General features: G+C 30.1%; 1 protein-coding gene across 1 annotated transcript in view; it reads right to left on the minus strand.

Annotated features, from left to right (window-relative positions):
* The window catches only part of LOC143068280 (neurexin 1-like), a 79688-nt gene extending 65040 nt beyond the window's left edge, over window positions 1-14648 (minus strand). Inside the window, exons 1-3 of the mRNA XM_076242201.1 lie at window positions 14551-14648; window positions 14219-14450; window positions 4932-6140 (exon numbers count right to left, since the gene is read on the minus strand). Of these exons, the coding sequence (XP_076098316.1) occupies window positions 4932-5667 (736 nt within the window). The 5' untranslated portion in view covers window positions 5668-6140; window positions 14219-14450; window positions 14551-14648. The remainder of the gene's footprint in view (window positions 1-4931; window positions 6141-14218; window positions 14451-14550) is intronic.
* Between the last annotated feature and the right edge of the window lie 3121 nt (window positions 14649-17769).

Genomic DNA, 17769 nt, shown 5'->3' on the forward strand with positions numbered 1-17769 from the left:
TAACAAAGAAACTCAAACTGGGGTGATCTGGTAGGGGTGATCCGGCTCAGATCACCCCTGTTAGAACAAAGGAGCTGGGATGTAAAAGTTTCATAACATTTGGTTGAAGCAAACTTAATTTAGAGAAAAGGAAATGAAGAATTTAGGAATTTTTCCATTTGTAAAGGGGCATAACTCTAGAACAGTCATGCCATCCATATTCAAACTTGATCTGTGTTTTGTGGTTAAAACATTTTTTATAAGTTTAATAAACATTTAATTTGGTCAAAGCAAACAAAAGTTAGGAAATGGAAACTAATTGTGGATGTACGGACAGACTGTTGTATAAACAAACAAGGATAACATCAACAGGGCATAAACAGATTATGCTTTGAAAATAGTATCAACCTTCAAAAGCAAATTCTATGAACATATGAACATAAACTACATCTAAAGGAATTCACAGAAGGAAATAAAGCAAAAAAAGGCTAAAACTCGTCAGAATGTCTGTTATTCATTGTTGAGACTGTTTATTGCACATATAAATTAGCATTGTGTGCGCAATAATGAAATTAGCTTAAAACAAAAGACATTCTACCATATGGAATCAATAGTATAACTTGATATTGTGGGAAAGAAATTCAAATTGTGACAAAATAATGTGTTTTGATCTGGAAAAAAAATACTACTGTATAGATTGTGTCACAAAGGCAGTTCTCACCCACACGATTTTCACATAAACTGAACTTACATATGAAAATGATCTGAATTTTGTTGTTGACTGTTTTAAACAACAGCTTCATACCTTTATCTGATGTTTTAAACAACAGCTTCATATCTTTATCTGATGTTTTAAACAACAGCTTCATATCTTTATCTGATATTTTAAACAACAGCTTCATATCTTTATCTGATGTTTTAAACAACAGCTTCATATCTTTATCTGATGTTTTAAACAACAGCTTCATATCTTTATCTGATGTTTTAAACAACAGCTTCATATCTTTATCTGAGTGCTAACCCTCTTCCAATCTGGAAGAATTTTTTGTCCATATTACCATGTAACTTGATGCGGTTTTCATGTACAATCTAGAGCAAAAATTTTGAATAATATAAAATTATTTAAAATAAAAACTTTTATATGTTTTCTAACAAGCGTATCAGCAAATGGTTTCTCTTCAACTGATAAAGATTACAACGGAAGTGTTGTTGTTAATCAATGGGTCTTTGGGTAATTTTTGATTTACTAGTTTAATATGGCTTAAAATAATTAAAATGTTTCTATACTTTTACTGATTTGAAATTCTGTAAAAATTTCCTTTAAATAAAGTAATTGTTTCCTGCATTTGTGTTGCAGAATATTGCTTTGAATCCTGTCTTGTGCAAGATTAATGATTTTCAACCCCATCCCCTTTACAATACATTGAAGACCCATTGGTGGCCTTCGGCTGTTGTCTGCTCTATGGTCGGGTTGTTGTTGCTTTGACACATTCCCCATTTCCTTTCTCAATTTTATTAAAAACAAATGGTTCTCCCTTAACGAAGTAAAAATCAGGGAGGGTTGAGTGCTGAAAAATAACTAGTTTAACTTTACCACATGTTCCTTTTCTTTGCCCAAATAACCCCTTTAGCTGTATTCTTTAGTCACAATCATGTAACACCATTTGAATTTTTCTTTGGTCAATACTTGTTATACTTTCTAAATATACATGTATTCAAGGAATCTCCAATTGCAATATTTTAATTAAATATCTTAGTATAAAGATCCTATAAATAAACATATACATTTTGTACCATGTATCAAATATGGGCATCATGTGTTTTAGAAACAACTCTTGAGAAAACATCATTAAAAAAATCATCTTCATAATGTAACTTCAAAGACAACACAGACTTAGGCTATAATGCATCAAAAGATGGATTTCAACATTGAATTTATAAAATCTCATCAAATCTTAGTAATTGTTTATTGGCTCCGAGACATACATCATCATACTTTGTTGTCATATATAGCAATATTACTCTCCCGAGACATCAAATCCTGGCAAAATAATCTACAGTAATTTTTTTATATATCTTTTATTTGTTGAGTCCAATCTTGAAATGAATCTGAGAACATTATACAAAATGAAGATATTTTGTCATTTTCTAAGTCTGCACTGGTTTTCTCTGTTTGAAATCAAATTCTTATTATGAGAAAGGTATTTAAAATTCTTCAAATGTTTCTACTCAATTTAAACTCTTACCACCTAAGATTTCTTACATAAATGTTTTTTTTTAAGTGAATAATTAAAAATAAGCAAACAATTTCTAAAACACTCACAAAAAAAATATTTCTTTTAGCTTTAAAGTTTAATTGAAAAGTGAAACAGACTAAATAAAAGATATCAATCCAGTGCATAAAACCATTGCAAACATATCTCTTCACAACTTCTTTCTAATACGTATTGATATAGAGTTTTGTTTGTTTACATTTTCTTTATTATAAGATTAAGTTAAGGTTTTTATTTCCATACTGTTTGAACATATATATGTCTGACATTGTCTGTTTGGTAGCAGTCCTTTGATTAATATTTATTCTTATTTTTGGCTAAAAAAGTATCATATGTTTGGAGATATTTCACCATGAAGATGAGCATCTGGAGAGAATTGACTTGAAATGCATTAGACAGTCCTCTTACATATAGAGAAGAAAACTTATTAATTTGGGTTTGCTGAATATTTAATACAAGATATGCCAAAAGAAGAAAATAGAAGCTTTTGCTGATTATGTTTTAGCCACATACATGTATATTGATGACACAGTGCTTTGTTCCCACCATCCCTATGGGCTGAAACTCTATCTTCCGCATTATTATGATCTGTTTTCTCCATTTCATCCTTCAATGTTTGTCTTTTTGGACAATAAAGTGAAGTTACAAGCTAATACATACATTAAATTGGGAAGTACCCATGCAGCAGCAGTAAGAAGAAAGTATGTTTCAGAAAAGGAAACATTTGCCGTGTAAACTGCTGTTCCAAGTCCAAATAAAGGAGGAGGGAAGTCATTTTTCTTCTAATTGGTGCAATAGTATGTTTTATTTTTGGCGCAAATGTTATTCTAAAATATTTGTATATTAGTATATTAAAAAATTTTCTATTGTTTTCTTGAGCTTTTATACTTACTTTCAAGAAATAATTCAACAATGTTTGAATATTACATAGGAAAAACATTTTCTGATGTATCAAACAAACCTTATCAATAGAAATTGATTATTTTTTTATAGGTCCGATCATTCACTTTCAGGAAATAACTTAACAAAGCATATGCCCTGCAATACCTTTGGGCACGGACTATTAATGTATTAACAATATTTTTGTTGTGTTTACCCTGCTTGTGTCCTGAATTTGTACATAGGTTAGTCTTATTGATACTAAATTTGATTTCATTTTCAATAGTTTAATACATAAATAAACATGTATTGCAATCCAATTGTATATATAAATATAACACTTATGGTCTTACATTCTGTCAATACCTATATTTAGTCATGCTTTCTCAGACAACATATGACGTCTTTACACTAAATCAACTGGATGTGTACTAATAGATATTTTAGTCTGGGAAAACATGCTTTATTTATTATTTTCAGTTGGGATTGAAACTAGCATTTGATTCATCATTCAGTAATAGGAGTACTTCTAGATCTTTGTTCAGATTGGATGAGTCAAGTCATCCAATATATATGGCTTACTATGCAGTATGGGTTTGCTCATTCTTGGAGGCTCTATAGAAAACCTAATTAATTTCTTATGCTTTGGTCTTTGATAGATAAATGACTCTTGGAAATCACATCATTTTTTTTCAAGATAGAGTGAATAGTCAGTTCATGTTTACCTCTGAAATTATTCATACTTTGACATTATAAAGGCTTATTGTATGTATATTTTTACATTAACATTCTAAACATGGAAATATTGTATCTTGGAATATAGTTGCCTAATAAACAAAGTTGACACAACATCTTAATTTTTGGTGATAACCAAAACAACAATTTAGTCTGAATTGACAAAGTTCTGCTTTTCATCCTGTAAATTTAGTACAAAATCCTTAATTCTCTCCTCCTTTAAAATTGATAAAAATATATACCAGAGACAAAAAAAGTTCACTTAATTTTCAGATATATGTCTAGATAAATTATCTCCCCTTGGATCAATTATGTGTAAAAGTTATCTCTCCTGGCAAAATCACAAAAAAATGATTTTTTTATCCTATTCCTTTTTTTTTTACTTGCCATCTCTGGGTCAATTCCACTGTAGATAAATTGTTAGTCCCTCGTGGTATCATTATCCTAGTGCCATGATTTATTTTAATTTCGAACAAACTTTTTAGACTTTCTTTGCAAGTTACTTGCTGAACTCTTTTTGTCCTTGGTCAATACAGTGACGGTTTACACTTAAACTATTTCTATTTCTTTATAACTTTCTAACATTTACAGTATACATACACATGGTTAATATGGAATTTTTCGGTGATATTTTGAAAGAAATGAAGACTGTAGTTATATTACCCTTATTTCTTTCTTCACATGATTTCTTCACCACTGTGTAAAAAAAAAACTGTTGGAATTTACCAATTTGTATTTAGTTTCATACCTTTTTCTTATTTTCTCAAAAAATTGGCAACAGTGAACTGATTAGCCAAAATAACTGCTTCTTTGAGCAAAATTTTAAAATCACTGCATCTCTGAGGATAATAAGATTTCAATAGTATTAACCGTTGCTTGGTTGCTATTTGGATAGTAAGTTTTTTGAAGCTTTTAATTTTAAATTTAAATAGCTGTCATCATCTTCCAATCATACTTTTAATATGCCAATGAAATCAACCAAAACTGCCATCCAATTTATTTTAACAGTATTACTGAAAACAACAGCTTTGGCATACCTAATATTACATATAAATGTAAACTTACCTATTTCACATTTATCTCCCCTGAAGTTGGTCGATGAACAGTCACATGACACACCATTGTCTTCTTCAACACACACACTACCATGTAAACATGGACTATTTGTTAAACACTCCTTTGTACCCATTGTCATGTTTAACGAGTCCAAAATCTTTGGTCTGAAAAGCGGACCACCACAGTTACTGTAGAGAATGTTTCGAATATATCCATTAAATCTAGTCTCAAAGAAAACAGAAGGCAATGTCAAGGCCTGAGTTCTGTCTTCATAATCTTTAGCTATTCCTCCAACAAAAACATAATTATTAAATTTATTCTGAATACCAAAGAGTTGATCTTTGCCTTGATATTTTCTAGGATGTGTAGAATCATCCACATGTAGAGATATGTAAGAGTCTTTACGAATTATTAGTACTTTATGCCAAATATTGTCATGTAATTGTTCACCAGCAACTAGTCTCATCTTTCCACTACCTAAATCAAAGACTACATGTAGCTTTCCTTTTAAAAGTTTGACTTCAAAATAATCGTTAATACCCCCATCATCAGTGTAAAATAATAAAACGTTTTCAAAAGTGGTTTTAAATTCCATTTGTATTGAACCATTTCTGCAGGGTTTCCATTCTTCTAACTTAACAAATGCGAATTCTGATCCTTTAATTTCAAATCCTGCGGTGCAGACATTTATTACTAGTGCTGCAATGCAGAATAAAGCTGATACTATTTCTTGTAACAGAGCCATTATGAAATTCACATTATATTCTTAAAGTGAACTGGTTGAATATCAAAGTAATTTTTGCTCTTTTCAGAACTCATTCCAATCAACTAGTTTTGGACAAATATTGCCATTCTTGATTTCCAATGGAAGAAGTAATACAAAATTGAACTGTAATGAAAAATCATTCTAATCCAGACAAAGTTTGGAATCTCTTTGATGTAACAGCTTTTTAATAAAACTGTAGTTATGATTACCATAAAAAATCATATCGTTGTGCGACCAAGAGTCTATAGTTGTCTATTCCATAAATGTAATCAGAGTTCGGAGAAAATTATTGATTACACCTAACTTCTGGCACTTCAGGATATATCATTGCTATTGATGCACTGTTTGTGCTGGAGTATAACATAAAGATTTTATAAAAGTGCTCTGTGATTTCTAATGGATGACTATTTCACTACAACCAATCAACTCATAGTTAAATTCTCCACATAAATCTGTAAAAAAAACAAATAAATTGTTAAATGAAATAATTCAATTAAAACTATAAATGAGCAATCCATGTTAAAATAAAGTAGTGGAAAACTTTAATCTAATTAATATCTGGTGCGATTCAGATGTAATTGCTGCCTATATATTTTGGTAATCAATTGCCGTCACACATAGTTGTTTTTTAATTTGGAATACTGTCATATTGATGTTTATCCATTATGAAGCATATTTAAGCACCAAAAAACTTTGATTTTCAATCTCCCGGAAAGATTATTGATTATATCTAAGTTATGACAAGCGGAGATGCTGTGACGTCTTAAATTGCGTTACAAGTCTTTAATTTCAGTACAGTAATTTGCACATTATTCAACAAGATTGTTTTATTATCAGAAAGATTTTATCACAAAAGAGAAATATAGAGAAGACAGTTCAGAATTTGATAAGTTCATATTTAATTTTGAAAGTTTATTTGAATAGGAAAAGCAAAATTAAAACTTATTACATTCCGTCAAGAGTCAAGATAAATATTTTATGAATTATCATCAATACCTATGATTTTTTTTATTAAGATAGATTTTCTTTAGAGATTTTCACATTAAAAATTTCAACTTCCAACTTGTAAGTTGTAAAACACCCAAAAGATTGTTAACTCATTTTAAAGTGAGAATTAGAACCTGGAGAAAGATGTCTATTATAGAATTCATGAAAATCCACTTATAGGCTTTTTTAATAGCAGTATTGGACACAGGCTCAAGGAAAGAAATGTATATTTCCATAAATATATAAGTCCCTTTTCTCTATTGAGGATATACGTCTCATTGACCATTATATAACACACCTCCTCATTATTGTTTAAATATGAGTTCATATGAGTGAAATGGACTCTTAGATTCTACAATTATAGCTACTATATGTACTAGATGGGACAAGATCCCTAATGCGCCTTGAAATGAGGAACTCAAAAGTCACGTGTAAACAAAAATTCTCTGTGTAGTGATATTTGACACTTTTCTATGATAAACAAGTGACTGAGCTTAACCATTTGAGTTAATTAGAAAATAGGGGAACACAGAATAAATGTGTAAAATCTATGGAGCTATTAAATGTGTTCAAAGTATTAAATTTTCAAAGAACTTTTTGTGTTAAAAATGGGATTATTTACCATGAGGAGCCGCATCACAAAAGGATACTCGGGGTTTGCTAATTTACGGAAAAAGTAATCTCACTTCGTACCCCGAAAATTTAACCACATATGTCAAAATGTCTCAGCTTCGAAACGAGCCATCACACATATCCAAGTTAACGATATGGACTGAACAACAGAAGAAAACGTTACCATTACGGCCTATGGAAAAACTAATGCGCATCTGTACCCAGATCTTTATAGACTTTCCGCCAACATGTACAAACAATGCTTTATAATAACATTACAGGAAATCAGCCATTTTAATCATAAATGATTCCACAAGGGATGTATAAAGTAAATATTTTAAAAATCTACACCTTAATCTTTTAATTGGTTGGATTGTTATTTGCTTAACATCCATTGGCAAATATTCAGTGCATATATAGGATGAGCTTGGACTTCTGTAATTATCAATTAGCAATATAATAGACTGAGAGAAGCAAAACAAAAAATAAGGATTAAGATATATGAAATGTTTGTTTTTATTGTGTTGTTTGGTTTCTGTCTCAATGACTCACTCATATTTTGTAACTGGAGAGTATGATTCCTATTAGAAAATAAAATCTGTCTCCAAGGGAGTAGACCCAGGGACTTTTGTTTTACATTAGTTTGGGCAATAACCAAGCGTGCTAAAGAAGTACTTTCAAAGCTCTATTTTACGGCTAAATAAGAATCTGTTACTCAATGGAATATATTCATGTCACATTTAAAAGTGACACTTTCAGTACTTTAAGAGTGACCTTACCATTATGACTCTCACAAAACATACCTTGGCTAGAAATCATCTCTAACTACATGGGTTTTAAGCTAAGTGCAAAATTTAACCATCCAGCATGGTTATTACTAAAAAATCACATAGGGAACTCAAACTTAAGGACCCATGTGTTACAAGTCAGTGTTTTAACCGACTGAGCTAACAATGTACTTCTCTAGCTCAACCAATACTGCTGACTAAGTATCTACTACTCAAGAAAGCATTCTTGTCGCAATATGTTGTGCAAAATCAACTATTCCTACAAAGATCATGTCAATAATTTAACAGCTAGTCTTGTTACATTGTGTATGAGGTTATCGAAAGAAGTTCTTAAATTATTTAGTTTCAAAATGTAACCATGCATGTTTTTCAGAGTATAAATTAATTAAAACACCTGTATGATATGCTGTAAAACATTAACAGACACAACATACAACCAATAATTCTGCTTCATTTACTTTGTCAGATAAAAGAATATTTAATAGGCATTAAACAAATGATAAACAATACCGTAGTCATATCTATCCTCTCCCTATGTTTGGATGTTTGTTCAAACTGGAACGAACAAAAGAATGCCCCACCCCATACATTTGATTTTCTCCCATGCTGAAAATATATTCCTATATGCATATCCTCAGGTAGTATTCAATGACTATAAAGTTTATCAATATCGGAGCCCTATTAAAGAGTAGTTGCACTGTTGTGATTTTATGCAATAGTAAAGTAAGAGTGACATAGGCATGTTGGACCTAACATTTTCAAAGGGATTAACAGAGTTCGATAAAAAAAACTTATTCACACTGATTTTTTTTAAAAGGCCTAGTTATTGTTCTGGCATACCTCTTGAAAAAACAATTGATCAGGACTTATTTTTAAAGTTGTCCAAGATATTGTGGCTCACAGACATTGCTGCTATATAAATCTTCCCCATTAATTAAAAAAAAAATTGACATGATATGTAGGTGTGAGAGGTATTAGAAGATGAGACGGATGGACAGAACACTTCAGTATTTCTTTGTTCATAAATTCACATTTTGTCAGGGGGGAAAGCAAAATAATTTTGTTGGTGGGGGGTGGGGGGATATTTTGTCAGTGAGGGTATATAAAAAATATTTTGATGGTAGAAGGGGGATAAAGAAAGATGTTGGATACATATAGGAAAGCAATTAAAATGTTATAACTTTTCATCTCTCTACATTAATGTTCCAATGTACTATATGGCGATACATTTTTTTTATGATAGCCACAAATTAATAAATGTTCTTTCATTTTCTGTAAGAATTTTTTTATAACTGCATTCCCAAATTGTTTAGAAACAACTTTTTCATAAAATATTAATTTTGGATTTGGAATCTATGTTGTTTTTTAAGTTCAAAAGGAACAAATGTATGTTGACTTAAATGTAATGTAGTTGTCTCAAGGGTTGCACAGAAAACAAATATATTATAATTTACAAGAAGAAAATACAGCAATCACTGTGAAGAGGAATGTATGTCTGCTATAAATTTCATTCATTGTAAAGTTTCTGTTTAGACTGATAACACACCATAAACTTGAAATATTCAGGTAAATCTATTTCAACAACCCTTAACATTAGTCAATACCTATATTAACTCTCTACATTTTACAATAAATTCATAGATATTTGTTTTATCTGTCCACCTAATTATTTAAAAAAAAAACTTGTCTCCAAAACGCTTCTTTCATTTTAAATATTTTTAAGTTTTGGGTTGTTAATCTTTTGAGCTTGTATAATTTCATACCATTTCTCGCACAGGCACTTGTTTCAGAAAAAAAATTAGCTATACATCCCAATATTACATTATGTAATATAGGTAAACAAAATTCATAGACAAGTAAGTGCCTGTGCATGTATTGGAATGCAATGAGATTTTCAGATCTAAAATGTTGTTTAAGGAGTAAAACATTTCCATATTTTGGGCTGGAAGTGCCAACTTCTTTTGTCACATTTAAAATCAAACCAATTTTTTCATGGTTCCCTAAAAGGGTTCAATATTTGGACTAAAACATACACTGGGAATGTTGATTTTTTTATTTATATATTTTTTCAACCAGGTGCTCCGCAGGGCGCAGCTATATACGACCCCAGTGGACGAACCCTGAACAGTGGGGGCAAATTTGGTCACAATATTCAAGCTTGATACTGTCTGAATTTGGATTGTGATCAAATTTTTTACATAATATGGGTTTTTGTCACAAAATTAATGTGGTCAAAGATCTAACAAATCTATTGCACAATACTGTGCAATTGAATATTTCTTCTTGAAACTTTTCAAAATTTGAAATTTGAAAAATTTTGAAAAAAAAGGAATCCCTTTAAAAATGGTAAACAAAAAATCCCCACCTCCCCCACTTTTTGAAACCCCCACTGGAGCAATAACCCTTAAACTCAATTCCATGCTTTCTTTTGTAGTATTGAACCTTGCAGTACAATTTCAGAGAGATCCATACACTTAAACACAAGTTATCGTCATGATTGTTTGGAAATTAGAAACATGCTTCTTTTTGGCCCTTTTTAGGCCCCTAAATCCTACATATTTTGGGCAATTAACCCAAAACTTAATCCCAGCCTCCCCTTTGTTATATGGTACGTTGTGGTACAATTTCAGAGAGATCCATACAATTACACACAAGTTATTGTCTGGAAACTAGAAAAATGCTTGTTTTGGCCCCTTTTTGGCCCTTAATTCCTAAACTTGGCCCCATAACCCTGAAAATGAATCCAAACCTTCTACTTGTGGTTTTAAACATTGTGATATAATTTCAGAGCAATTGAAATACTTGTACACAAGTTATTATCCTGAAACTAGAAAAATGCTTGTTTTGGGCCCCTAATTCCTAAACGGTTGGGACCATCATCCCCAAAATTAATCCCATCTTCATTTTGTGGTATTGAACCTTCTGAAAAAATTTCATAAAGATCTATTAACTTAAACTAAAGTTATTATCCGGAAACCAATGTGTTTTCGGACAACGACGCAGACGACGCAGACGGCGACATCATACCATTTTTTTGGGGTCGTATAAAAATTTGTCCTGGCAGTAACATTGCTCTAGTGTGTAGAATCAACCAGTCAATAAAATCAATTAATTTCAATGAAGATATGATTCTAACTTAATACAATTTTTTTTTTTTTTTTTTACATATACAAGGACATGTAGTGTAAACCTCAATGAGACAGCAAACCAACAACATGTAAAGTAACTAAATAGCATATTTTGTATGTTTTATTATACATCGATTGATATTCCAATAACCACACTCCAAAATAAATGTATAATTAAATAAAAGTTCATTCTTTTCAATAATTACACAGTATAATTCTTAAAAACTGTTTTCAAATTAGTTGATCATGCTGAAGATTAGATGACATTCAAAACTACAGCTTTCAGAAATAAGTAATTAACTGTAAGATTAATGAAAACCTTCTTCTTAATCTAATTTCCATCAGAAAATTGTCTGAATTAATTTTCTGGTTATGTAACCTTATATTGAAAGAAAACCAATAACCATATTTATTGACTTTCATTAATTCAAAGATCTAGTGACATAAAGCAAAAGTACAAATCGAGATTCTTATATTGGTAAAATGTCTGTTGAAATATTGATGATTTGGTGGTGAATTTCAAGATGAACAACAGCAACAGGCATGAAAGACAAATTTCTTTTGAGATAATATTTTAAATAATTCAAAATCTTGTTATTACTAGCTCAAAAAATGTCTCCTCTTTATTCTTGAATTAGACCAGAAGAGATATATATATAGATGGACGTTCCGTTCTTTTAGTGACCTTCTGGGGACTAAAGGATAATAAAATGGATTCAAAAGCATGTGATAGAAATAACAAATAGGAATGAAGGTAGTTATTTGCCATGCAGGAACTTTCATCATACTCAAGACTCAGAAATCAACCAATCAAAATTATCGACTTAGTGTTACGAGCACAAATTTTGTACACAGAATATGGAGTTAAGTTGTATAACTGATGACCCTGGTGTAGAAGTCAATGAGATAGCAACCAAACCTCACACAGTAGCTTTAATATGACAATCAAGAGCAGAGCTTCAAACTTCTGTGCGTTTTTCTATAACTCTGGCTAATGTAAATCTAAACAATTTTATGTTTCTAAGGATATTTTCTTCTTTTTATTTGTAAAAAAAATTGTTGACCTTTAACTTAGATATTTAACATTTGAACATTTTCAACTTTTTTATTTATTATTACAATTAACCTATATAGACATTTTATAGATGAAATTTCTTTTTAAGGATGTAGGTTTCATTTTTGGTATAAAGTTATATTACTTCTACGTATAACTTAAAATGAGAAAAGTAATATACTGCATGATACTCTGAAATGTCAGTGCATTATTAATCTCCGCTTTCTCTTTACAATTACAATATGATCTCTTATGTCCCCCGTTTTCCTGCTTAATGGTTAAATATAAATGAGAAACAGACATACGTGGGCAGTTAAGAGATTACTGACAAAAAAAAATCATAAAAAACCAAACTCAACAATATTTGGAATTATTATGTAAAAAAAAAGTTAATAAAAATACACGTAATCAATTTCATTTGTGATGTTAGATGATTCATATAAATGTGGCCATATTCAAAAAAATATGGTCATATCACAAGTTTCTGATGTCAATATCAAATAAATTGTTCTATTTCAAACAACATGTTTCATATCTCCTACAGGGGAAAAGATTTACCAGAATTGTGGTAATTATGCATACTATCTTATACTTAGTTTGGGTTCTTCAAATAAAAATTCTCCTTCTTTTTCAGTAAGTTGTAAAATCTAGAAAGTTAACCATTTGACTGCATTTAAGACATATATTTTCAGTGTCTATAATAGAGGTTACTTTAAAGACATATGTACTCAGTGTAGAGCATTGATATACCTGTATAGTCTTGTGTTGCATACCTGCAAACTGTCACTATTTGCGAGGGATTTCCCAAATGGAGGCTCACACATGCAAATTTTTAAAAAGAGCAAATTTGTCCACAATTTTATACAAAGCAATAATTTTACAATGGCTATAGGCTTGTAAAAGTATGAAGAAGCCAAAAAACAACATTAAAATATATTTGAAGGCCCTTTGAACAGTTGAAGACTATTATAGAGCCATTTTGCACGTAAAACCCCCATGGGCATTTTGAAAAGTTGGCAGGTATGGTGTTGCTAGTATTTGAATTCTATCTTAAAACATATATTAAAGGACTATTTGGTATTTGGAATATTGGTATAAATGTATAAATGTATTACCATATATGGTGACAGAAAATATTGTTTGAGGATGTTTTCTTGAAATTCTTGGAACAATGTAAAGATACAAAGTATATGTGACTTTATGCTAAAAGACAAACAGTTAACGGGTTCTATTTTAGTAATCTTCAACAAGTCAGTAATTGATCATAATAAAAAATATTAAATTATATCATTGAGAGAGGACAACCATTGCAATTCAGGGGCAAACAGAAGAAACAAATATTTCTCTTATATTTTTTTCATTGTAAAATTGTTGATATTGAAATTGGAGATATATTTGACAACAACAATGCAGCTTCCTAATAATTTAATAAAACAGATTTTTCATTTTGTCAAAGTGATTTAATATTTTTACTTTTGTGTTGCATACTTTGCAGTAAGTGGAAAATTAATTTAGCATGCAGAGTGAAATTATATCAGAACCATTCAACTAATGTTCATTCCAAACTTAAAATATTTTAATCACATTCAATAACAATTTGATTAAATGTTTCCCGCTGGTGGTCTATACTATATATGGAACAAAATGCACTTAGTACCAACAATTTGCCTACACTACATTTAATGGAAATTTAGCAATAGCAATTGTTAGAAATCCCATAGAAATAAAAAGGCAGGAAGTTAACATAATAGCAGTAGTAATACTACTATTCTGACATTAACTGTTGAAGGTTATATTAATAAGTGACATGTTGAGGATACAGATGAGGTTTCTATCCAAGAAGCCATATTGAATTTCTAATGGAAGCCAAACTTAATAATCTGGAATATCAAAGACAACTACAAGAACATAACGACCTTATGCCTATAAATCTAACATATAATTTATGGTCGAATACTTACATGATCCATGCTGCGGCAAACAATCCAATCTCACCAAGTATTGATTGGCTCCAGATTCCTTAACATAATTCAAAATGAAATGTCCTGTGTTTGGCGATTCACATCTTTTTCACATTTCTGCTCTTAAATAATGCAAGTTCTATTGATCTTGAAGTCTTGGTTATCATCTGTTTTCATCTATTATTCTTTTCACAACCAGTGTTCTAACATCATTTGTCTTATAGATCAATTCCTGTTAATAGATAATAGCAGAGAGCACGTTTATTAAATGTCTTCATGAACTGTTATAAATATCTGATACATAACCAATAGGCAATATAAATATTATATACCTTCAAATGTATCGCCAATGATTGTTCTACCAAAGGTCTCTGACATTAATCCATTATGCAAATCATGTAATAACTCGTCAAAGAACATTGAATCGCTATATTGACCAAGAGAATCAATCTAATCAATACTATTTATAACCTCAGAAAAATCCAATTCTCACGCTAATCTACAAACTTGTTTACCATCAATTCTCGTGTTTTACTTCTGCAATATTAATCAAATTAAAGCTGAACATATGAAAGTTACAATAATAAACATAGTGACTCAATCTAAATCAATGGAAAGCTTTGAAAACAGTATCAAACCATTAAAACTATAAGGTACATCTTTTTCCTCTTCACAGTCTCAGACAGTTACTATTTCAGAAACCTAATTATTATCAGAAATGTGTGTCAATGATGTTGAATTTCTGTAATATGTATCATTACTGTACTTGATAGCACCTCTTTAATATATATATTGTTGTTTTTTTCTCGACTGTTGGTTTTCCCATTTGAATGCATGGTTTTACACTAGTAATTTTTTGGGGCCTGGCTTTATAGCTTGCTGTTCAGTGTGAGCCAAGGCTCCTTGTAGAAGTCCATACCTTGATAATTGTTTATCTTTATAAGTTGTGACTTGGATGGAGAGTTGTCTCATTGGCAATCATACCACATCTTTCTATATCTATATAGGAAAACAATCCTCAAGATGAAGAACAGCACCAAACTTGTTATTTAACTTTAACATATTGATTGTATCTAGCTTTCAAAAACATTTACTCAATGTGTAATATTTTATCCATTCATTAATAAATTTAACTGAAATTTCCAATAAAATAAGGATTGAATTATCTAACTCTTATTCTATCAGACATGACAGTTGCCATATGTGAGGCAGGATCACTCGAGAAAACCCCTGGGATTCATCTTACTCAGTCTATAGGTTTCTTTGTTCATTTATTGTGTTTTAGAATGTTGTTTAACATGAGTCTTTTGGGTTTTTTTTGTTTGTTTTTTGTCCTGGCATTGTCAAATTGGTTTTTTTTAAACACATAAGAGTTTGACTATCCTTGTGTATTCTTCTCTCACATAAATGTGCAGTATTTTCATTAAATTGGTTAAATTTTATGTTATATTTTACTACAAGAAATAAAGAAATTTAATAACTTGAATAGCAGTGAATTATTGAAACGACAAAATCATTTATCCCTCAAAAAGCTTCTTTTTTTCAAACACAGAAAATTGATAACAAAGTTTTAAATTTTCTTTAGTTTCTTTTAGTATTTGAATTTGTAGTTTCCCTATATCACCCAAAACTTGGAATCCTATGATTATAATGAATGATCTTTATTAAAACATTCTGAATCAACAATTCCTGTAAAAAAAATAAAGCATTCTTTCCTGAAACCTGAAAAATTACTGATCAATTCGTGAGTCTCAATAAGTGTTAAAATCCTGGATTCCTGCAAAAAAAAAAGCACAATCCCAACATCCAGAAAAAGGATTTTCTGCCCCTCAAGAGTAAGGCCCACAATATTCTAAAGAATGAATCAACGTCTTTGTTCTCTTTATCAAAGTCATTTGATTAGTCAAAAGTCTATGTCAAGGAAAATTTTGATGAAACTTATGATGAGGTACTTGCCATTGATCATGTATCGACATTCTTTATCTTATAAATCTTTATTAACAGATTCAACACTACATCTGCAAATGACTCAATATCAAGTATGTATACTGACATTTCTCTATGCAATGCAATTAAGTACCATTAACAAGATATCAAAAATCAACACTCCTTCAATTTAAGTGCATTTCATAAATATAATAAGCCATTATTCTTGTAAAAAGTACAATTTATGTCTATATTGTCTGCTAAACATAATAAAGTGAGAAACTGACACCAAACACAAATAAAGGTCCTCAATTTATCAGAAATTTTAATAAAACCATTATGAAATCATTATTAAAAGTTATTCTAAAATCAATCATTTAATTTAACATAAATGGAAGAAATTTGTATGCATGTACATGTACTAAGCAATTATCTTTTGAATCTCAATTTTCCATGAACCGTTTTTTTCTGCTACAGAAAGTAAGACAGCATTTGAACTTTTGATAAATTAAATTTAGGGTTCATAAATACAAATTAGGGTTTTCCTGGCATAAAAAGAATATAAGCAATATTTACAAAATCATAAAAATTCGATTTTTTTTTTTACTTATTATTGCTTTGATTTCTTGAATTTGAAAAAATTTGTACTTCATAAGGCTATCAAAAATTCATCCTTCTCTGATTATTTACATTTGTGGTTTACCAGAACTGACTTAATTTACAGATATAAGTCCTCCATGAAAAATAATAAGTTTGTTGGGCTTTTGAGAAGATGATTTAAAAACAAAAAGAAGTTAAGAGGAAAAAAGATGCAAACAACATCAACAAAAGAAAAGACCATTAAAAAAAAGAATTTATATCCCAAACAATCATTGCCTTTCAAGAATTAAGTGATCCTTATGTCACAGCTATTAAAGATGGCTTCATTTACTGGAATCATTTGGCAACTGATGCTATCGAATTGAACATTACCTAATAAAGGATAGGGATAAAACATTAGTCTTTGATCAGTGGGTTTGATGCTCTGTAATTGGCTTGTCAATCTAATCAAAACATAGACTCATGGAAAGGAAATGCAATAATTAACTTTTGGTGCACAGTGCATATCAAAAACTCTTACATGAAAGAGAACTTTTTGTAATGCTTTAGTAATTACTAATTAGATAAAAAAAATAATGTGGAATTGGAAACCTGGAAAATTGTACTTGATGAAAGTTTGTATTTTTATGTAAATTTTGTTAGGAAAAATATAACTTCAAATTATCAAGTCAAGACTGTTGATTAACATTCTTTTATGTACAAGCTAATAAGTACTATTACATATTGTTGAATGTAAGTAAACATATTCAAATATTCTCTACTGTGGGATACTATACTGATTCGGGGATTGTATTGCATTAGAGTTTATGAGCAAAGCAAATAGACATTTTGAATTTACACTTTTTTTAAAGAATATTTATTTTGCTCAGTCAGTTGTAGTTTTAGCATAATTCCATTTAATTATTACAAATAGTTTCTTGGATCTACAGTACATATAGTCCAGTCGATTTGTGCAGATTTTAAGCAAAATTGCTCAGATTGTGGTAAAAGCATTAAATTTTGCATAGTAGTAGTATAGGTGATGG

Source organism: Mytilus galloprovincialis, chromosome 3 (assembly GCF_965363235.1).
Source record: "Mytilus galloprovincialis chromosome 3, xbMytGall1.hap1.1, whole genome shotgun sequence".
NCBI lineage: Eukaryota > Metazoa > Mollusca > Bivalvia > Mytilida > Mytilidae > Mytilus > Mytilus galloprovincialis.